Source organism: Episyrphus balteatus, chromosome 3 (genome assembly GCF_945859705.1).
Source record: "Episyrphus balteatus chromosome 3, idEpiBalt1.1, whole genome shotgun sequence".
In the NCBI taxonomy this organism is placed as follows: Eukaryota; Metazoa; Arthropoda; class Insecta; order Diptera; family Syrphidae; genus Episyrphus; species Episyrphus balteatus.
This window is the reverse complement of record NC_079136.1, coordinates 94,111,205-94,135,930: the sequence shown is the minus strand read 5'-3', so window position 1 is coordinate 94,135,930 and position 24,726 is coordinate 94,111,205. Positions and strand designations below refer to the sequence as shown.

Genomic DNA, 24,726 nt, shown 5'->3' with positions numbered 1-24,726 from the left:
ACAGGAAGCCCAATTAATTTCCCTACTAATAAACAGAATTTAATTGGATCAACATCCTCTTTGGGGTATAAAATGGGGGAGTGAAAATTTATATAGAGTAGGGTAAAAGGTAGATAGAGATAGAAATAGAGAGACCTCTGATGGTTGTGCTTAGTTCATGTACACAACGAATTAAATTAATTTTGCCTTCGTCTCGCTGTGGGTTCTATGGAAGTTAGTTCGAAGGATATTTTTGGCGTAGCATCAATTCAAAATATTATTGCCAACTGAGACGAAATTTTTTTTTTACTAAACAAACAAATTCAAGTCTTTACATCAATTTCTACAAATCCGAAATAACCAAATCTTGACACTGATCTTAATGGCAAAACTCAGATTTGAGAATTTTGACTTTTGGGATTTAAGTTTTATACCTAAATAATTTGTGGGGATTTTGGTTTTGATAATTTTGGGTAACATTTTGTCAACGGAGATTTTAATTTATTTTTCTCAATTTTTTAGAAGCAAATTTTTATTCATGTCTTACTCAATGATTAAATTTACCTTAATTCACACACTTAATAGATCCGCAAACTTAAAAAGCCCAAGTTCAATATCAAAAACTTCCGAAATTCCCAAATTTTCAGGCTGATTTTTAATAGCTAAGATAAATTAGAGATTAGGAGAATTTTCGGTAGGTATTTAAGATTTTGGTTTTGGATATTTTCAGTGTAAGATTAAGGTTTAATAAATTTTTAGCGGGGATTTTGGTTAAACAATATTGTGAAATAGTTTTGGTCATCTTTTTACTCAGCGTTCTTCAAATTCTCGATTAAGATTTCTGTTTTTAATAATGTTGATTGTAGGGATTAGGTCTTTAGAATTTTGTCACCAAGGACTTTGAATTTAAGGTTTTTGAATTATCGTTTTAAAGAGTTTTTTTCATTTTGGCCTTCGACATTTTTAATCACATAGAATTTTTAAAATTCACGACTCGCAAGTTTTTTTTTCTGAGATTTTGATTTTAGGAATTTTGTCATTAAGGATTTTGATACAAAAAAAAAATTGTATTCGGGTTTTTTTTTTTCAAGACATTTATTTTAGGGGTTATGTGTTTTTGAAATTAATATTTGCCATTTAAGACAAAATCCCAAATGAAAAGAAGTTTCGTAGTTGTTTTAGAGACTTTGAGGGAAGGATTTTATATTTTTTGTGATTTTTCAAAGTTACGATTAAAAATTTTTTTTTTTTTGATTTTCGTTTTAGGCACGCAAGGAAATTCGAAGCTTTGTCATTTGAGCTTTTAGTTAACGCTTAAAGTTAAAAAGATTTTGGTATTTTAAAGAAAACAGATTTTAAAAAAGTGGGATTATGACAAGAAAGTAGGTACTTATCTCAAAAGGCGGGAAAGTTTACGTAAATTTAAAAAATGCTCAATGGCAGCTTATTTCGGATCAGATATTGATTTTTTTTTTTCATTGTTAAATATAAATTAAAAACTTGGCATCATTGATAAAATCTTAAATGCTATATAACCCCTTTTGCGCTTCTTGCATGGTCTTTCATATATCCAAAGATAACGACGTACGTTATAGTTGCTACAGCAGACACAATCTGAGACAGGAAGTAAAGATCTTTCCACTTTCTTCAAATATCTTTCTCTTTGGAGGTCGTCGTCGTCGGTAACTAAAGATAATTCAATTCAAAGATGCATGTCTTAGGAACCTCTCATTCACACGTGTAAATTATAGTATATCCTCAAAATATATAAATATATCTCTACACTTTGCATTCTCTTATTATATGCATGCAGCATATTGTATATGCAATATGCATGCATAATATTACGATGCACACTCCTCTGTCAATTGATCATGTGTGTAGAAGGTGAAGAGGGGCGAGAAGGTATATGCTCAGTAGAGCATGAGTCATAAGTACACCTTCAAAACGTCGTCGTCGTTGTCGTTGTTGTCTATTCGAGCTGCTTATGATGGTGATGTTATTCAATTTGTAAACACTCGCATTACGCATATGAAATTAATTTCGAATGCAAATTTTGAGGGTTGGAGATTATAGCTACGAATTTATATTAGAACGTGTATCATCATCATCATCGTGCGTCGTCGTCTACGTTATCATCGTCATATATAGATAGTGGAAGTAATGATGAGCACAAATTCGTGCATAAGGAATTCGTCCTGCAAGCAAGGATATTTTCAGAGAGAGAGCAGCAGCACCAAAACCAAACCAAACCAGCAACCTTCCATCATGATTTACAAAGTTAATTATCGTATTTAGTTTGGTTCTAACATGTGAACTTTGGATATAAGTTAAATTCACACATTTGTCCTATAGAGAAACGCCAGTTAGTATTTCCAAAGTATAGAGAGAAAGAGTAGTTATAGTGAGAAGCAGGGTCATGTCATGAATTGAGAGTCTATGTGGTAATTTTGATTAAACTATGTTATCTCAAGACTATTACTACCCCAAGAGGCATTCCTTTAATATGTACCAATGTATAGTGTATATATATTTGTGTGTAGGTAAATAATGATAATATTTGTTTGTTAAACTTCTCTCTTACGCATGAGTTTACATTACATTTCGATTTCCAGAATATAGAATTTGAAACTGTGTTATTTTCTACGCAGAGGGATTTTCGGAATGAAAATTGAAGATTGACATATTCTATAGGAAAATTTTAGGCTTTAGGATTTTAAGGAATGGGAAAACAATTGGTTAAGTGGCAATATAATACCATAGAAGTCAGATTGTAAAGCTGGAATGATTTATTGGTTCATTTATGAATTTTTTTGTCATGTTTATTTTTTGTTATGTTAATGGTTTTAATGTGGTCAGTAGGCTTAAATCGACCCAGAACTTTACTATTGGGAAGCAATGTCTCGAAAACTTAACACTTTATTATTAAATCTATCATGGGAATATTCACACTGTAATAAAGCGAGTGTCAGCACCCTTCCATCTTTGTGTTTAGGTAGGATACTATACCTTCCCGATAACTTGAAACGACCTTCTTATACAAAATTAACAAGCCACAAAAAAGGCGGAAGAAATAAAAATTTTCCCAGATCTAAGAAAAATTTATGAGCACAGGTAAACAACATAGAGCAGCAAATTCCGAGGAAGACTAAAGCCCCAACTATAGAAGGCATGAGCTCGCATAAGTAGCTCCGTGAAGCCAGAACTACGACCTCAAAATGTTTGAAACCAAACTTGTCTTATTCGTATGTCCACCCAAAATTTTCGTTTGTCCACCCTTTAAAAAAATATTTTAGAGCAAATCCGTTTTTTAATAGGAAGTCGTCTAAAACGCTCAAATTTTGAGATAGACGTGAGGATTTTAGGGGACTTTGAATTTTTCAGTACAAAATTTATTTTTTAAATATCTTCTAAACGTAAGGTGGACAAACGACAGAAACTTGAATTTTTGAAAAAAAAAGTAATTTTTGGGAATTTTGAATTTTTCAGTACAAAATATGTTTTTTTTTTTTGAATATATCTCCTAAACAAAGGGTGAACAAACGTTGATTTTTCGTTTGTATTCATTTCTCGACAAACGATTGTTGTTGAATTTTGAAAAAAAAATATATTTTTTAGGGATTTTAGGGATTTTAAAATTTCAGTAGGTACACTGTGGTGTATGAGTATTTTTTTTTTTTTTTGTGATTTTGAAAATTTGTTTTATGAATATCTCCTAAACGTAGGGTGGAAAAACGATGATTTTTGGTATGTATCCATTTTTCGAGCTGGACAAATGATGGCCATTAGAATTTTTGAAAAAAAAAAGATATTTTTTGGGGATTTTAGATAAAATGATTATAAAAAAATTCTCTTTTCGATATCTCCTAAATTAAGGGCGGACAAACGATGATTTTTGGTATACGTAAAGAACTTGAATTTTTGAAAAAAAAAAAAAAAAAAAATAGATTTTCGGGAATTTTAGCGGAATTTCAATTTTTGAGTACAAAATTAATTTTTTGAATATCTCCTAAACAGAGGGTTGAAAAACGATAAAATTTGTTATGTACATCGTCTATCTCAAAATTTGAGCGTTTTAGACGACTTTTAATTTTTCAGACTTCCTATAAAAAAAAGAAATTGCTCTAAAATTTTTTCCAGTCGACCTGATTAGTCAACTTGGTAAACTTATTTCACATAAAAATTTGAATAAATGTACTTCTGGAAAAGTTCTTTAAGCATTTTAGAACCTTAAACACCTACCCGATTGTTTTGCGACACCACAAAACTTGTAATTACGTTACTTGTAAATCTACCTAATGGTGAAATGTAAGTGCCTAAAGATGGTGTGAATCTCATCTCAGCTATTCGGAATCGGCAGCAAAAATTAAGCTTCCTATTCCTGTCGACTTATTAAATGCATGCATGAATGAAAAACTCCACTAGTTCATGACCTATTTGCCCCATACTCTCAACATTTACATCACGTACATTATATAAAGCAAAGATCCTTCCAAATTTCACAAGTGTAAATATTCAACTTAATAGCAACCTTTTATAACTTAAACACAAGCCCCGCACTAAAATCACTCTATCAAATATATAATTTCCTAATCACCTTTTTTCTCTCATTTTTCTCTCCTCACCTCACCTCATCTAACCTCAACCAATCAAGACAAACACTTAATCCCCTACACACATTTTCCACATAGTCTCAAAACGACGTCATTGGAATTTATTACATCGTATAGTCATGTTGTTGTGCACCACAACTCATCGTTCTCATTTCACTTTTTTTTGTTGTTGTTATCCTTCGGAGACATATCCACCTCCACATTCTCCCTAAATCAAATCTCTTAAATACCCCCGTAGATCCAAGAAGTGATAGGTATGCTTTGCAGTGTGTGTGTGGTTGTGATGGAGCAACAAAATAATATGAACAAACAGTAAAAAGAAAATCCTCTCCTTCAAACCATCATGCTCAGAAAAAAAAAAAAAACTCAAGTGAGAGATGTGCTAAAGCCCTAAAGTACACACATATATAGAAAAGGAATTGCTAAGGGTAAGGTTTAACATATGGGGGTAGTAAAAGCATTTCAAAACAGAAAAAATTCATTCTGATGCTATCCCCCTCTGCTCCACTTAGTACTTTGCCACAAGAAAACTTAAACTAACTTCTACACAAATATACAAACACACACAGTATACCGTTATATCTCCCATTTGTAACCCGGACCCTCTCCCCCCTTTTTGCCCTCACGTTTTGTCGCCAACAAAACAACCACCGCCACCAATTTTGCCACACAACCATCGTCACCACCATAAAGTACTCTAGGGGGATGATGCTTCAAATAAGTTTATCATGATATTATGTATGTTCTTCCAATGCTTAGAGGGAGAGAGAGGGGCAGGGAGCTCTGAGGCAAGCTAAAACGGTTCTGGTTAAATGAATGTGTGAAAAAGTAACAAGAACGGGCAGAGCAAAGGGGTGGGTTTGTATTGAACAAGAGCAAAAAAAAAAAAAATGTACGAAAAAAGTTATGTTATTTTCGCAATTTTTTTATTATTTTTTTGTACTCATTCCCCATCCCTGCTTTTGACACCGGAGGGCTTGAGATGAGGTAGAGAAAAATTGTGTCAGAGAAGTAAGGCGATGGAAAATTTTTGTACGCTATCAACTTCCGGTGTTTGCATTGAAAAAGGGCAAAAAAAAATAAAATAAAAGAAGAAAAAAAAAAAATAAGAAGGAAAAAGTGCCATAGAACCGTTGCACGTTTTCTGAAATGAAGTGGATAGAAGGGGGAAGAAGGACGGGATTGGGTTGGAAGTGGAAGTCCTCAGACCAAAAGTGAAAGGAGCTGTGTGCTGCGATGGTTTACGTAGTGCAGTAGCAGTGATAAGGGAAACGAAGCGAAAGATGATTGAATGCGGGACCAGAAGCGCAGTGAAGTGAACAAAATAAAAGAACGAAGACAAACAGGTATGGAAGAACTCTATAAAACACTCAAACACACACACACACAAAATAATGGGATAGAGGAAATTGCAGGAAACAAGTGGAGCGAAGCTGAATTAAAAGGACCACAACACCAGCAGAAGATGAAGCAGCAACAGCAGCAGCAATGTGATGCAGACGTGGAAAAACGATGATGACGACGATACCGTTGTTTCTATGGATGATTTAGAGGTTTATGTTGTAGAATGTGAGAACACAAAATTGAAAGGGTTTGGCGCACAACGGATGGAGTTTCATAAAGAGAAGTTTTTCAAAGACTCGCGAGGATAAAATATTGATAGGGTACAGACAAAAAAAAAACAAGCGATCAACAATAAAATAAAAATTCGAAGATAAAATCGGAAAGAAATTTCGAGTTGAACAACTGTTACCTATTTGGTTTTATGATTCATTGAAGGTTACGTATTTGTATCGGTACAAAGTTAATTATATTTTTTTTATATGCCTGCGATCACCAACAAGGAGATGTGAACTGAAATTCGTTCTTCTTTTAGATTGAGAAATTGGAAGAAGGATTTCTTTTAAATACTTTTCCTAGGTACAGTAGAGATACACACCTTCGCCGTCATATGACTGAAGAATATTAAAACTACTTATACCTTCTTTCTTAAAAACAGTACGATTAAGACGATTAAAATGATCTACAAACATGTAGAAAGTATTTTTTTAATCACTCCGCGTTTAAAAATTAGAGTTTTTCAAAATTTCACATATAATTTGAATTAAATTGCATACTTTTAGGTGAGATATAAAAATTTGAAGTGCTTTAATTTCTTCACAGTTACTAGTAAGTGATACAACAAGAGTTTAAAGGACAACTATATGTTAAATTATATCAGTTACAAGGTTTTAAAAGTATACGTTTTGTTTTACGGGGCTAGCGAATGAATTTTAAACTACGTTAACAAAAATTATGTTTTTCTTGTAGAATACAAATTATAGGCGGTATCGCTATTTCCTTAGAGCGGTCATTTGTAATAACGCCAACACCATCGAGTGAGTAACCGCATCATTTCGGTTCCAAAGAACAAAGGGGATTCAACCCCGAATGCTTTCCAGAGGTGTTAAAAAGTACGGAGATCTACTACACAGTTATTTGCGTGCAGAGAAAGGAATATAATAAACTTTGAGAGTAAGTCTTTATTAAAGCAAAATACATCTTTCTCCTATAAATGGCACTGTTAGTTGCAATGTTTGAAGTTAAAAATTGGATAAGAACAATTGGATGAGATCACCAATAATATTTTCATTCCTGATAAATTGATAAGAAATATTATTTGAAACTTTTTTAATAACCTAAAATGGAGGAATTCAGTTGACTGATAAAATTAAGCAAAAACATTTGATCACAAGACTTCTTTAAAGCCAGAACCGTGAAGTGTATTTTCGTTAAACATTGTAGGGCTAAGAACAGAGAGAAAACGAAGAAAGCAATTCGTCGTTCAATTAAAAAGAAAAGACTTTTTTGCACATTTAATACACGGAGCTTTTAAAATTCAAGGTCAGCTTTATTGTAGCGAATGTCTAGGTCTAGATTTTTAAAAACCTCGAAAAATTCAACGAACAAAATTTCAAAACACAAGCTTTTATGTAGAAGCCAGACTTTTTGACTATTTATTTATTTTATTTTATATCAACGAGAAAAAGCAATACCTATGTACATATGTATCAGCTAATAAGCCGTAAAATTAACTCCCAAAGCTATAACCTCAAGCCAAACCTACATACATGTCTCTATATAGGTAAATTACATAACAAAAAAAAAAAAAACAACTCTTTCGTCCTTAAAGTCCTTAATAAAAACAAACGAAAAAACAAGTAAAATAAAAAACAATTTCAAGGGTTGTGTCATTGTGTAATTAAAATCACTCACTATGCAAAAAAAAAAAAAGAAGAAAAATGGGGTGTCAAGAAACAAGAAAACATACCCGGATTGAAATACATGTTTTATGTATATCCTTTATCTTTTCATCCAAAGGCTATGATGTGGCCTATATAGGCTTTCAAGATAAAATACGTAAACATGTTATAGAATTGAAAACAACAACAGAGTAGGTACATACAAAACACAAAAAATACATCAAAACCCACTGAATCCATACTCCCCGCTTCAATAAACCACAAGAAAATACATTTTTTCCCTTATTTTTTTTTTCTTTTCGTAAATATCCTTACAACAACACAAGACAGAAAAAAAAAAGGAAACACAATCCAAAAGTCTTGTAACATAGCAGTCTTTATGGCAAGCTCGCCCAAATGTAGGCAATAAATAAAAGAAAAAAAAAAACTATAGGGATAAACGAAAGCAACTCCCGTTTCCAATAATTGACATCCTCCAGAGGCTTTGAGAATAAAAAAAATATAAGGAAGCTAGCGCAGGATAAGAGAGAAAGGAGCATGATTTCATGAATTTGTATTCCATTTTGGGTGTGCAAACAAGTCAAGAATATACAACAACAACAACACAAAATGAAAGGACGAAACGTTAACACAGAAGAGAGGAGTAGTTGGAAAAAAGAGGGGGAGGAAAGAAGACATCATACACAAAAGAAATATCTCAAGAGATCTCTTGTTCTTGGTTTGGCATTGGAAAAGATTTTCGTATTTACCATTATGACTGCGTTGACCCCTGCTGCCGCCTGGTTGGGCGCCCTATTTCAAGAAAAGAAGACCGAAAAAAGACACCCGCCAGGGGAACGGCATCATCGGGTAGCACGGCGGGAAGTATATGTATGTGTATATCCAAGGACGACACAAAAGGAAATAAGAGCCCAAAAGAGCAGCCAAGTGGAAATGGAAATCGACTCTACTTTTTTTTCCTGTTTTTTTTTTTTGTTTTGTTATCCCACATTTGACTTGGTTTTGGATTGATGCGGAGTTTCTGCTTTACTATAAGGAATGTGGAGACGAGGCGAAAAAAAGGGGGAGAAGGGAAGAAAAAATAACTTTGACTAAAAATCCTGCCAGGATAAGAATTGGCAAACAACTGTCGGCGGTCGGTGGGGAGAAGAAATGAGGAAAGTGAGCTAAAATGCTGATGTTTTTTTTTTTTGTGTTGTGTTCTGTGTGTGTCGTTTTAGTTCTCCTTCCATTCATTGCTCAATTTACTTTTTTTTTGTGCTTCTTCTTCTATTTCTTGCCAAGTCAGTGAGCGTATTGTATTTCTTTTGTTCGATAAAAAGGAAAAAAAAAAAAACAGAAATGGGAAAGAACAGATTAGGGGAGTTTTTTCTTCTTTTTTTTTTTTGGGGACTTTGAGTTGACATCATAAATGGGAAATGATTTCAAATCCTCTTAAGATATATTATTTGAGAGGCAAAAAAAAAAAATATAGAATTGGACTCTTGTGGGTATGGTGGTTTTGTTGAGTAGGCGATGAGGGTTAATTTCTGTTGGGGATTGCCCTTTTTTTTTGTTGACTGATTAATTAATGTGTTTTTTTTTGGAAATGTCCAAGGGCTTAACCTTTTACTGAGGCACTGAAATTTTCTTATATTTGCCCCACAGGATTAAAGTGCCAGATGAGACTATGAAGATTAGATGTTTGTGTGTTTCGGAACTTGTTTCTTTAAGCTGAGTAGGCTGTGTAAAACTGGAGTATTTTGTCGTTAATTACCCTTCAGTAAATGAGTGGTGGAGTCAAGACATTCTCAAGGTGGTATGGGAAGAATGTTTTCCAGATGGAGTTTAAAAGTTACGTCTTAAATGTCAGTACGGTCGAAGTAAAAATTCAGGCCTCGGACTTTAGGAATTTTTCATTCAGGCCCTGAAAGTTTATTGGAATTTCCGGAACGTGCAAGGTCAGCAGTTATTTGCATTGATATAAGGAGAACGGTTTCGGATATCTATCACGCCCGCTAAGGTCCGAAATGACTGGAAGAGACTATTGATTGAGATCCTAGGACAACCAAGAAGGAAGGCTAGAAGAAGAAAATTCGTTATCCTCGTCCGTTTGATTGAAAACGATTCGCTACTGTCTCAAAGTGACTGTCAGGTGAGGTGCCGAAATGCCCACAAAAGCCGAAGTACATTATTTATGGCCTACTGGATATAGGTTGCTAATTGCTATCGAACTGCTTGAAAAAGTCTGATTAATGAAATCCACTAGCACCAGAAGAAAACATTGTTTCTAAAAGCGACTGGATGCCAGTAGCGATCAGTCGATCAAGCTCGAAATCGATCCTCTTGTAAAGGACAATTAAATAAAGTTCCGACGACTTGAGGATGAAATTGGAGACAGTTCGCTAATAAAGGAAACGTTTTGAAAGAGATTATTAAATGAGATTCGCAAGCTCCCGGAGAACCAGAGGAAGATTATATTATTTCTGATGGCAACTGAAGACACTTTGCTAGAGACGGATCCGCTTGAAAGAAACAATTAAATGAGGTCTCGGACCACCCATAGAAACAAATAAAAAACATTATTTCTGATAGCGACAACTTGATGGGGGAACGGGTTGCCGAAATATTTTCAGATTGAAATTGGAGAAAATTCGTTAGGAATGGAATTTTCTAAAGTTGTTTTACTATCATCACAAGTAACTAAAGCATAAAACTTTAGTAAAAAAAAAAAAACAACTTGCTCAATTTCATCTTCTTGAAGTAAATCTTCATTATAAACAACAAAACTTCCATACTTCAATGTGGAAAAAGCAAACAAACAAAAAACCCCAAACAAAGATGTCATTTCATAAGATTTTAACAATTTCTCAAACAAAAAAATTCTCAAGACGGTCTTATGTGAAATTCTTTTTTCCAACATAAATTCCGCGTCGTATCATATCCATCTCTATATTTGTCTTTGTTATGTTAGCAGGATATATGTATATATGCATGGCTCTTAGCCTTAATATGCCGCTTAAGTTGATAGAAGGAAGAGTTGACAAACAACAGCAACTCAAAACCATACCAAAAAAAAAACACACACACAAAAACAAAAAACATTCTTTTCTGAAAGCCTTCATAAAGTGATGAGAAAAACTACGGTAAAAACATGCTAATAACTTGTTGGCAGAACAAAAGACTAAAGTCATTGTACGTAGGTATTATATGTATATTGTACACCGCTCACCACCCATCACCATCATCATCAACATCATCATCCTTCTCATCATCATGATGATGATGATCAAGGAGGAGAGCCCAACAAGGACTCTTGTCTCTCGCTATATAGGTACATCATCCAGAAGCACCATGTCGCCTGTTTATCTTGTTTGTTGTGTGTGCACATCATCATGTATTCTACAAAAGCTTCAAGATGAATACCAAGAAGAACAAGATGAAGAAGAAGAGTGTCTTTCATTGTTTGTATCCTTCAGAGAGAATGTGTACCCACTTGAGAACCCATCTTACACTATACCTACCACCCCTTTTACTCCTCTGTTCCCGTCCTTCTATTCGACCGAGAAACCATACCTCAAACCACAAATCGCTGCAACAATAAATCTTGAGGATAGCAGAAAAGCATTTCATTATGAAGTGTGATAATGAGGACATGACTGGGTGGGTTTTTCGTTATATTCCTTATGTTTTTGCTTGCTGTTGCAGTGATGTTGGTTTGGTGATGACTGCTCAAATATACCGAGTATCTATCTATCCACCACCACCAGCCACCATCACCATATCTATCCCTTTAAGCCATCGACTTGGTAAGTCGTAGTCTTCTTCTTCTTCTTATGATTCTTGAAAACTCACTCACTTGTGTGTTATGTCGAGGGATAAAGAGAAAAACTATGTAGACGTAGAAGAGTCCTGTTTGGTGTGGCTGTATAGCTAGATGTCTTGAGGGTAGACCATACTATAATACTTGGAAAAGTTTTTCCTTGGAACATGTACCCAATATTGAGTGGTGTTGCTTGGGGAGAGAGAGAGATGAGAACGAGCAGGAAGAAGAAAATTTCCTTTATATTTTCTTCTTGCTGTTTGTTGTCGTTGTTTTGTTGTTGTTGCTTGGTGTTGTTATTGCTGTTAGTGTAATTCATTTTATGTGTGTAGTGTATAGTCCTTTTTGTGCGAGAATCGAGTGTTAAACATCGAATATGAGGGGGGAACACAACCATTTCACATATCTACTATATAGATGGATGTATAGCTTAACTGAGAAAGCCCCCCTATTGGGAGTTTGTATTTTATGTTTTTTTTTTGTGTTTGATGGTATGTAGTACGCCATACGGGGTAAGTGATTGTACATAAATCCAAATCAGAAGCGTAATCCTTCCAAGTGCCATAACATCAGTATCATGTTCAAGGCGCACAGAATACACATATATACGGGTGGATGAGGGAGCAAATGAAAAAGACATTCTCTGGTGACAACATGTCAAGGGTGTTCTTTTTTTCATACTTTTTTTTCTTTTTTTGTGTTTGATGAAATTTTAAAGAGTGAAAGGATGCCATAATTGAAACATCTATATGCTATTATATATAAAATGTAGGTATACTATAAGCTATATACCTAATCGATGGGGAGATGAAGATTGATTTTGTTTTTTTTTTTTCGAATTGTTTTCTTTTGTCATTGGGAGAAGATTCTTGATTGTGTGATACTTTGTAAGTCACAATGAGAGTAAGGAAGGATTTTTCTGAAATCTTTTAAAGTTTAAATAAAATTTGGGGCAGATTTTGAAATGTTTTCCTGAATTGAATATCAGTACCAGGGTACTCAAGTATCAGTACCAGGGTACCTACTGAAGTATCAGTACCAAGGTACTGAAGTATCAGTACCAAGGTACTGAAGTATCAGTACCAAGGTACTGAAGTATCAGTACCAGGGTACTGAAGTATCAGTACCAGGGTACTGAAGTATCAGTACCAGGGTACTCAAGTATCAGTACTAGGGTACTGAAGTATCAGTACCAGGGTACTGAAGTATCAGTACTAGGGTACTGAAGTATCAGTACTAGGGTACTGAAGTATCAGTATCAGGGTACTGAAGTATCAGTAAAAGGGTACCGAAGTATCAGTACCAGCGTACTGAAGTATCAGTACCAGGGTACTGAAATATCAGTACCAGGGTACTAATATATCAGTAACAGGGTGCAGAAACATTTTAAACAAAGAAATAAAACAACAATGCAGGTAAGCCGTTAATAAAAATCATTTGACACAACTAGAAAGACATCAACCTGATGTGTCCTTAACGTGGCTTTGAAACTTTCAAGTTTCGTTCTCGGTTTTTGTTGCATTTAACAGTAGTAAAATCTTAAAATGCTGAAACATACAAACATTTTAAGTTTCCAAAAATAGAAAGTAAATATGTATTTTCAAAAAACATTATCTAGCTGAATATATGTATAGGCATAAAATCTAACTGCTCACTTTTGTCTGTCATTATGAATGGTACCTGTGCAAACAATTAAAACTTTTTATTTTTTTCTTGTTTAGTCTCTTCTATTTTATTCCTGAAAAAAAAAATCTCCATTCTCTAACACCTTCTACCCATCCAATTTAACCAAAACCCCTTTTAACAAGAAAGCAAGAAAAAAAAAAAAAGAAAACATCCTCGGCTGATGTGCATGAAACATGATCTGCTGTGTGTGTCCGGTCCGGGCTTTTAGAGAGATGATGGGTGCGCTTCTGGTTTTTATCGCGAGCGCTCTTATTTTTTTCTTTTTTTATAAATATATTTTTTGTTCTTTTTCTTTTCGTTGTAGTTTTTTCTTCAGCGAATTTTGTGATCCCAGCAGCAGCTATAACTGTGCTTGCTGCTGTCTGTTGTGTGTTGTTTGCTGCAGTTTGTTTTTTGTATTCTTTTTTAAGTTTTTTTATTTTTGTATTTTTTAAGTTCATATGAACTTATAAAACTGCATTTTTGGTTTATTTTGTGTATTTATTTTTCAGTTCAGTTCTGTTTGCATTTTGTTTTTTCCTTCTTTTGTTTATGTCGTCGTTCTTTTTATCTATACGGTTTGTGCACTTTACACAGACTTTTTATCTTGTCTCTGGGGGGTTTTTTGGTTGTTATTTTTCTTGTTTTTTTTTTTTTGTTATGCTTTTAAATTTTCTTTTTATTTCATAATTTTTTCGCTATCAATTCTCGTTAAAACGGGTGAAAGAAATACATCATAATAAAAAAAATTGATATGAGGAATTACTTTACATATGTCTGTTGTTTAAATAGATTTGTCATCTCGTTAAATTTTTTTTTAAGGAAGAATTAAAAAATAACACCAGGAGGATTTTTGTATCCTTTATTGTCTGGAATTATAGTTTCTGAGAAATAAGTTTTATCATCATGAGAATGTCAATGGTCAATTATAAGAAATAGTTCATAACTTTTGAGGGCAATTTATATGTGAATTTTTGATCAAATGATTGAAATTTAAAGTTTCATGTTTTATTTGGACTTTAATGATCTTTGTTTTTGGATGCAATTAATGAAACAATAATTCATCTTTTTGTTACCCTACGTTTTGTCGGTTTCTTTCCAGCTTCCTCATGGGATTTTTATTTGATTTTAGTGGTGAAAATTAAATTTAATCCATTTTTATTGTTATTAGTTGAATTTAAAAATTTTTAAATAAAGAATTTAATAAATTAACATGAAATACTAAACAAACACTACAGCAAAAACTTAGATCTATTATCACAATTTATTATCACAAACTTTTCCAATTTATTCAATTTGATAGGACGTCACATAGCCTATAACCAGCGGACAAGCAAAACGCTTCAAAGTATACCTAATTTAAGAAGTTATAAAAATGTTATGAAAATAAAAGTGAAAAAAGGGTTCATATTATGATTTGAACATTTAAAAAATGCGAAAAGAAACCTTGAAGCTTCAAAAGCTAGTCAATTAGAAAAATTGCTCTGGTATGATTAAACTCTCAATGAAAGTGGAATAAAATTGAGGTTTCATTTCGGTATTATTTGTTTCATAAAATGATATAAAGCTTCAGGAACTTCTTATGAACAAAGATAGAAGTATTATGTGGCTCTTATCGGCGGGTACCTCACAAAGGAAAGTCGAAACGAAAAAAGAAATTTTCGTTTTGAAAGGATATAGATTACCTATTTTTTTTTTTTTTGACACATAGGTAATTTTCAACAGAATTTATACCTGCTTTCGAAGTAAGAATATCAAAATAAACGTTTTTTTTTTTTGTTATATTAATTTGAAAATCATGTTTGTTCTTATATTCGTCGACAGTCGGGTGGGTACATATTTACCCCCGTTCTCTCAATGTTTAAGAACATTCACGATAAAAATGATAGATTGAAAATCCTAAGCCACCGCAATTTGTCAATTTTATTATTTTCACATAACACGTGGCCACTGATAAAGTTAAAAAAAAAATAGAAAAATTAAAAAAAAAATTGTAACTACCGACGGGTTTGTAAGTCTTAACTTTATTTACATTCCCGTCGGATAATCATTCAATTAAATATACCAAAACAAAAACCTTTTTCAATCATACATACATAGTATCCTACCTTTTTGACATTCATTTATCCGCTTTTTTTTAATATCCCAGTGTAATCCAAAATAGTTTTTTGTTGCAGCTGTTACCAGCAATATGATATCCTTTGATTTTGTTTTTTTTTTTTTTTAATTTTGGTTTGTAAAAACCCCCAAAGCGGGATTTTTTTTTATTTTCTCTGTTTTATTCAACACTTTTTTTTTTTTGTTAAACAATTTTGTTTGTATATCTTGTACACTTAAATACTTTTGTTATATTCATTCTTCTATTTAAAGGACTTTAAACACTGAAAAAATATATATAAAAGAAACAACAACACTTAAAAACACTTCCTTTTAGATTTATTCACCTTAGAAAAAATTGCTCACTCAAATGTCCTTCTTAAAATATATATCTAACCCTATATTGGGGGGTATGAAAATAATAACAAATATAAGGAAAGAGAGCAAACGAAAACAACCAACAAAAAAGAAAAACCCACGAAAGCTCTTAGGACCAATTACCATTTAATTAAATTTCCACTTCTTCTTGAATCATTTTTCCAACATTTTTCCTTTTTCCCTCTGACCAAAACTTCTACCCAATTTTGTTTTTTTTTTTTGCTAACGTGAGAAAATACAAGAGTCCTTCCAACTTTTATATATACATTTTTTTTCCTTCTTTGTACCTAATTTTCAAACGAAAAAAAAAAAAACAAAAGAAAAAGGAAAAACTTAGCCGGAAAGTCCCAACAGAGTCACAGCACTTATTCAAGTGAAAGAAAGCAAAAACAAGGGTATAGCAAAAGGTTTTAAAGGGCTATACCTATCTACACAAGAAAAAAAAAAGGCAAAAAGATGCCACCATATATACCCACGTATAAAACAGAAAACTGCTGCAAATCATCTCTCTTTCTGTTCTCTACACAACCGACGATGACGACTAGGTACGACGACGGCCACTTTACCATTACCCTTTCTTCTATTTATTATCCTTGTGCCTTTTTCACACAACAAAACTTCAAGTGTACCATAACACAGTAGGTATTCCTCTAGCACTTTTCAACCATTCCTCCTCCCACTCACAGGATCCCCTCCTTTCTCCAAAAAAAAAAAATACTCAACTACTTCAATCATTATCCATTGCAAGTTGCCAAGACACCCAGAAGGCAGTGAACAAAAAAATAAAAAAAAAACCGCCAAAGGAAGAATAACTATGAGGGCAAAGGGAAAGAATGAGGTTTAAGTCCTTTTTTCAAGCAGAAAAACTTTTTTCCTATAGCAAGATACAAACTTAAAAAAAAAGAAGAAAAAAACACACACCTCTATGACATTATCATTGTTGTAGCTGGGTTTTGTTAACAACGACAATTTTTCCAACCCCCATTGTCCTTTCTCCCTTCTTTTTCTTCGTTTTTATTTTTCTCATTTTTTCCATTTTTTTTACATATATTTATGTGTGGAAAAAGGAAACTTTTCCTGTCATCCCAACCATCACCAATATTTCTTTTTTTCTGCTCTACCCTTTCTACGTTTTTTTTTTTTTTTTTAACTTTAAGCTGAAGAATTCTTCTGCATTCACAAGCACAACCCCTCTCTCCCAGGCCACCACCATCACCACCGTCATGTCGCCTGGCAAACTCGGTTTCTATGTGGAAACCTTCATTTACAATCTGCTCGATTATCCTCGCAACTCCAAACAGAGGATACAACACAAAAAAAAAAAAATAGAAAAATCCCTGAGGCTTGAATAGCATGGGGGGTAACAAAATGCCACCCCTAATCCATCCTTGAAGCAGAAGCAGCAGCATACACAACACAACAAGTTGTTTTTCTTTATTTTTTTGCGCGCCACTCTTTTTCCTCCGAATTGCCTCCTCTCGTCGTCCTCTCGCTGTGTGCTGTGTGTGTCTGAATGCATTTTCATTTTTCCAACACCTCTCTCTGAACCATCCATTTTCATCATCCACCTCTATTCTATTCCCCCCCCCCCCCCTTCAGAGTTTCAATCCCCTCGAATGCCCCTTTTGTAGCCTCCATTTTTGCACCTCAATGGCACAGAACATAGTATAACCGCTATAGGGGTGGCGCTCGATGGCTTTACAGTTGAATTTTCCCTTCGTCATGTTTTTTTTTTTTGCTTTTTTTTTAAGAAACTGAAAACAAGCAAATAAAAATGTCCAACAAAGTGGGCGGAGAGAGGAAAAATAGCAAACAGTCAGGACGAACAGGACAAAAAAAAAATAGAAAAATTGAAAATAAAAACTTCTTGTTGAGGGAGGAAGGAGCAGCAACTAGCAACGTAATGGATCGCAGCAACTGGGATTTTTTTTTGCTAGCTTATATTTTTTTGTCGTCCTGTTTTTTTTTTTTTTTTGTATCAACGAGCAATGGGAAAGGAGCACCGGGTTTATATTTTTTTTTTGTTTTTAATTTTTTTTTTTCATCCATGCCCTGTGTGTACTTCATGGGCATTCAAAAGGATTCGTACTCTCAAGATGTGTTTTTCTTTATTTTTATTTTTTCTATTTCTCCTGTTTTTATTTTACATCTTCTTTCGCCCTTATGAACACAAACACTGGTTTTAAGTACGTGCATTTAATGATTTTGAGAGAAGTAAAAAAAAATGGAAGAAAAAAGTGGACTCGAAGAAATTATATGGAATTGGTTTCCCCTAACTTGAACAACATTAACAACACACAAAAGGACATTTGACTGAGCAGAGAACATTAGGCAGAATAGTAGTAAATTTCGTTTAGAACGTTTTCATTTTTTTTTCTTTTCGTTTCGTCTTCTTTTTCATTCTAAAGAAACAATAGAAATCAACTAATTCCCGGTAACGGATAAGGACGATTAATTGATATATAATCACCCCAAACGCAAACAAAATTCACTTAAATCCCGCACAAACACATTTTAACACATAAGTGTAGGTAGAATAATTTCAACAAAAGGATATTCGATGAGAAACAATAAAAAAAAAAATAAAACATTAAACCCGCGTTGTTTTGTTATTATTCATGGGAATTTCATTAAAAAAAAAATTAAGAATTAATTTTGTGTTCTTCCTTTTTTTTACCGCGTTCAAGGACTTTGTGTTTTTTTTTTAAACAAATCAAAATAAGAAAAAATTAACTTAATATATAAATTACTTTGAAGATCCTTTAAATTCTATTTAATTTTCCTTTCCAAAAGGATGTTATCTATTTTTTTTTCTTGTAATTTTTGTTTGTTATCCTGTTTAACAAAAAAAAACAAGGACGCGTCTCGTGAACCGAACAGAATGACGGACAAAATATAAGTAAGTGGCAAGGATTTATCCAGCCAAGCACAATACACAATAATCATAAGGACTCATTGTATTTTTGTAAAGAGATGAGAGACAGAGAGAGAGTGAGAGAAAATTAAAATTTAAGAGAAAAACTCTTAACAAAAGAGAAGAGAAAGAGAGAAATTTAGGGGAGAAAGGATAAACGCGCAAGATTGTTCTCAATCATTTTTTTTTTTCGTTCTGTATTTTATATATTAAGGGATGATAATAAAAAAAAAAATATAAATAAACCAGTAAATTCTTGTCTATGTTTTATGTGGTTTATTGGTGTGTGGTGGTTGGTTTGGTTTGAATTTTATATCTACTCAAGGAAAGAGAATTTGGTATTTGCTATTACTCTTCACTCAACTCTACACCATTTTTGGTGTTTATTTATTTATTTATTTTGAGTTGTTGTTGTTCGTCCTGTTTTTTTTATATCAAATGTTATTTGCTGGGAAATTCGTCGAGGCAAACCTTATTATTCAATTTATTGAAAATGAGAACACCACATTGTAATGTGTAAATAAATTAAATTTATTTTGGTTTGTCAGTTTTTGATATGCCTGATGGAAGAGCATATAGCTTGGGGTGCGTTGTTGGCAGTATGTATAGGTAGTCAATACTATCTACATATAGGGATGGTTCCGTATCTGTTACGTGTGGTATGAAAGTGATGGTGATGATGGTGTCACACGAGCACGTGATTAATGTGTAGTTAAACGGAAACCGTGGTTGAGTGCCTTTACCGATATGTTGTATACTAATATGTGTACATATGTGTTACTACCTATCTACACAAAAAAAAGGGTATAAATTGGGATTTTTCGGTTCGACATTTGGTAACAACAATAAAAATAAAGGGAGCAGAGGGACGTGAGGACTAAATAGGAACAAGTGGATAGCGTTTATAATAGTGGATAAAATATGAAAATAGGTATCAAGGGAGAGAGAGTTAATAATCATCAGGATAAGTAGTGGTTAAATTTAAGTTTAGTAATATTGAGGGACAGGTTGACATGATTGAGAGTTATTTAGCGTTGGTAGGTAGGTATACATAAATCATATCAATTAGATAGCTCACTACGTTGTTTGCATAATAAAATATGAAATTGATAAGTAGGTAGGTAGGTATAAGTAGCTTTTGTTTTCCTCTTTTTATGTGAACTTGTTTCCGGTTTTTATTATTTATTCAAAAGGATTTATTATGAAAAATATCATAGGTAGGTTATCAATATCGAAAAATGAAAAATACAAGCAATACCAAAGTCGGCCTGAAAGTGATTCAAAAAATGATAGGTAGGTATTATTTTTCTACACAATCTTTTTGGACCTAGACGCACTTGATCCAGCATTTATCCTACTGCAGGATTCATTCCCGGAAGTGAAAGTCTGGAAGGCCTTTTAAATACATATTCATTTACGGCTCTTTAGACTTCTTCATTGGACCCAAATGCATACATTTTTGGCACAGTAGATCGAATTTAACCACAGGCTTTGGCTTTTATTTTGGCCTATAAAGGTGGGCCCATACCTACCTCGTTAATAAATTGAAGATCAGCCCACAAAATCAGTCGGATTCCTCTCTAAACGGTTCAAAAATTGCTTTAAAATTTTTTTGGGAGCTTGTTTTTGATTTTTGGCCTTGCGTCGAGTTTTTTTGACGGTTGACATCGAAGGAGCAAAGTACTTAAGTTTCTATCATCTTCAAATGAATTTCATATTGACTCAATACACCAAAAACTTGCATAAGAGATCCCTAAAGTGAGCCTCTAAGCTTTGTGCAAAATAACGATGGTATCTCAACATTGGAGAGGAGGTCTGGAAAAAGTTGTTGTTCGAAGTTGGAGAGGAGGTCTACAGAAAGTTGTTGTTCGAAGTTGTTAGGGTTTTCTATCCGAACCTTCAAATTTAGTTCGGAACCAACTGCCAAGAGTTCTTAAGTTGCTTTAGCTCCAGTTTAAATATGCTTCGAAATGCTTACGAACACAGTACGAAAACTTAAGGCACACTTGCTACCGAACTAAGAACGATGATAAGTAAGTCCGTACACCAACTCTCTCAGGACCAGCGATCGCCGACAAATAGGAAGCAGTCCTAAGCAGCACCAGCCGCGCAGGTCAGCTCCTACTAACTATCCCCACCATAGGCTTGACTTACACCGGCGGCGACATTTAGTCCATCTTCGGGGAGCGCAGAAAGTTTCATCGCTTCCATTCCAACCATAATCATAACCTTCGGTTTTTCAAAAAAAATTTTGCTAGAGGACAAGGCTCTTAAAGGAATAAACTCAATAGTTAAAAATGGACAAGACTAACCAGTTTTCTGCTCAACTCAAGATGAAAACGATTTTATCTTGAAAAGAAATGGTCTTAAATGCTTTGCGGCTTTCCGCTATAGACAGATACTCAGAAAAAAATTAATTGGGTTTCTTAAGAAATTCAGCGTTTGGCAACTTTTAAATAAGTCAATATAGCTATTGCAAATTTTTCCAAGTGAGTGATGAGCTAAATTCTACACAGAAAAAAAAACCCAACCTAAAACTAAGCGGATTTCTGCTTGATTTTTTGCCAAGATGACTTCCTTGTTAAATTAATCGAAAAACTAATTAATTTATCACCACTTAAAGATGAAAATCTTCTTAATTTTATGATAAGAAAATGTTTAAATTAAGTGAATTTCCGCATAACTTAAAACGCCAAAAAAACCATGCTGAAATCCGCTTAATTTTAGGTGGTCTCTTTTTCCATGTAGAGACTTTAGTCCTATGAACTCGAAAGATTCGCTAAAACTTAAAGTCTGGCGAATTTCAAAAGTTGTATTGGGACTTAAAAAATTCTAAGCGCTCGTCGAAATGGCTGATTTACAGCTTTGTTTATAAGAAAGCTCTTGAAAAAAAGCACCAACCTCATGAACAAACCATCGAAACATTATGAGCGTTATTATTCCCAATTTAGATAGAATTAACTTTTAATTTCAGCACTATTCAAAGTATTTCCCTAAACTTTCTCAAATGGGAGTTATTTTACAGGAGTATTACGAGTACTAAGCAGATCGTAGTTTTGTCTTTATCTAATAGCTCTGGCTTTAAAGATTGAAGTATCCAATTTTTTATTTTAATTTCCTGCCGTATTACAAATACGCTGGGTGATTACTGCTGCAGCATTGTAAGTAATAAGTTACGTACTTCTGAGTCAGGTCACGCTTGAAAACTGACATACAATATCTATTCGTTTGCCAAAAACAAGAGTTGTTTCTAAAATAGGACTTTTAAATTTGAAACCAGTGATGCAAATGCAGTTAGTTGGCGGAATACATATTGACTGAAAGTTTTTGTTTTTTTATTTTTTTCGTCAGAAGTAAACTCAAAGCAAAAAAAAAGTTAGAAAAGGTAAGGTTGCAAAGGTTTCTAGGTACATATTTTAAAACGGACATATTTCCACCGATGCATCGCGATGTACCTCCATATATGTATATTTTTACAGCTAATCGAAAAAAAAATGAATTCAACGAATCGCATCCATTACTGTGTCCATGGGGCTAGAAATAAAAAAAACATAAACTAGAAGGGTAGTATTTTAGCCGTTATATTTTTTTCATTCCTTCTTTTTTTAGAACCCTGATACAGGCAGCCATAGGATGACAGACAGGTTGTAGGTATAGGTACCAACATCGATATAATGCACAGCATCAGTTAGTTAGATAGAAGACAGTATTTCACATTTTTGTGTTGTAGATGTTTTTTTAAAAAAATTTTTTAGTATTCCGAGTTTTGATTCTAAAAAAAAACCATGTGCATTCACTGAATTTTCGCACATCTTTCCGACATCAAAAGTGGTGGTAGCAAGGGAATGGAATTCTTTTTTTTTTTTTTTGTTTAGTTCGCATAACGAATTTTGTTCATATTTTGATATCCTCGTTGTTGAGTTTTTGATGTATTTTTTTGTTTTTATTTTGTTGTGTTTTCGAAAAACATCTCTCGCATAATTCTTTGCTGTTATTTTTTTTTTTGTCTAGGTTTTTTGTTTTGTTTGCTGTCAGAACTTGGTTCCTTTTTGTTCTGTTGTGGTAGTTTGTTTTTTATTTTTTTGTTTTGTTTTCAAATTTTTAGGAAATAAAAGTTGTTGTAGGGCTAAGAGAGTGGGGGGTTTAATATTTCGACTACTATTATACATATAGGTATCTATGTTTGCTTTGACTATTTTTTACAACGCCTTTAGGAATAAAAAAGCAATTAAAAGAAATAAGAAAAATTGATTTATTTCCTCAGAGTTTTGGGGGGCTTGAATTATTTTGAAAAGAAATTTCAACAAAATTCTTTAAGTTACTAGTAAAAAAAAATATCCGTCCTCAAAAAAAAAAAAAACGAAAAAGGTTTGAAAAAGTTCAAGGTTATTTATAAAAAGGCCTTGGCTGATAAGTAAATTCTAGGGGCAATACTGATAGTTCCAAAATATGTGATGACTGGATTAAAAAAAAGGAATTTATAGTCTATGGATATTTGGATTTTCTGATAGTCAAAAATTTCATTCTTTACTAAAAGAAAGGGCCAGACTAAGCAGCCCACCCGGAGGAGGGTCGAAATTCATATTATAAGACTTTTAGACTATACAATATGGGGAGTCTGGATAAACACAACCAAATCGGAACTTTGTTGCTTTAGAAGACCTTACAATCAATAAGCAATTGCGCTTTTTCTGCCACTAAACGGACAAAAATCTGCTTAAAACAATCGGAATCTTCTATAGCGGAAAGTTCTCCAGTTTTATAAGAATAAATCCTCAAAAAAATATCCACTGATAAAAATCTATTATTCATAGAAAAACATCTTAGAAAAGGTTACCCCGATAACCTCTTTCTCTCCATCAAGTTAATCAAAATAAAAAAAAAAGAAGAAGAAGAAAAAAAAAAAAACAATTTTCATTACGTAAAATTAATCGTGTCTAGCAACTTAACCTAATTACTCTCTTACTTATATTTTACACTGCACGGTTAGTGATGATGGTTGCTTTTCTTTCCCCTTTCCGCAAAATTTCTCTCCCTCTTGGCATCTATCGTGGGTCGTTTGTTTTATTCCTACTCATTTCCCATTATTTTCTTCTTCTTTCTGTTTTTTTTTTTTTTTTTTTTTTTTAGTTGAAAACGTGCCTAATTCAATCATTTCCAAATCAGATGAATCTACGATAATTTATTCCTCTTTACCTCTACCCAAGAAGGGGTCGTAATACATATATAAAAAATGTATTCCCCCATCATATAGCCAGCCAGCAACAGAAGCATAGCACACTTCAGTGATGCGGTGCGGTGGTGTGTCCTTTCGCCATCTCTTTCTATCGTTATTTTGCTATCAGCAGATCCATCTTTGCATCACTGACATCCGTGTTATTTTTTTTTTTTTTATGCGGCGTGACGGCGGCGGCAGCGGCGGCAATGATGATGATGATTCCTGTGCCTGGCTGCTGCATGCTTTGGCATCCTATCATCGTCATCTTCATCATCATCACATCACACTCAAAACGTACTTCACCCACATCCGATATATTATCCTGCTTTTGCTGCGACGACGACGATATGACGACGACGACGAGGACGTTAGTGGATGCCTTTTTTTTTCAGCATAAACAACAACAACAACCCTCTTCCTTTTAATATTTTTTTTTTTTATTTACTCCTTCCACAAACTGAGTTCATCTATATCGGCGTAACAGTCTCTCGTCGTCGTTGTTGTAGGTACTCGTAGTTCCAAGGGTCGTCGTCGTTGTCGGTTGGTTGGTTGGTTGGTTGTGTCTGAATTGGCAGGGATTCCTTTTTGCTTCAAGTTATAGCCTCCCTCTCAATACCTTCCCCCCTGTATCTCATTCACTCGTGCTTTCCATCGCCTCAGTGTCGTCCTTCCGATTCGTTGTGCTCAACTGAAGTGAGATGTGATGATGATTTTCGCCTTCCTTTCTCACACAACTACCCCCCAACCCAGCCACCCTTCACACCAACCCTCCCCACTACAATCCACTTTACCTTTCCACATTTTTTTTTTTTTTAAGA

General features: G+C 33.7%; 1 protein-coding gene across 5 annotated transcripts in view; it reads right to left on the bottom strand.

Moving 5' to 3' along the window:
- The window catches only part of LOC129916430 (protein groucho), a 213,393-nt gene that overhangs the window by 67,166 nt on the left and 121,501 nt on the right, over window positions 1-24,726 (bottom strand). The window contains exon 1 of one of the 5 annotated variants that reach the window (XM_055996363.1): window positions 15,410-15,559. The exons of the other annotated variants lie outside the window; for them this stretch is intronic. Coding sequence (XP_055852338.1) covers window positions 15,410-15,424 — 15 coding nt within the window. The 5' untranslated portion in view covers window positions 15,425-15,559. Of the gene's footprint in view, window positions 1-15,409; window positions 15,560-24,726 lie in introns of those variants that run through there. 5 annotated transcript variants of the gene reach the window in all.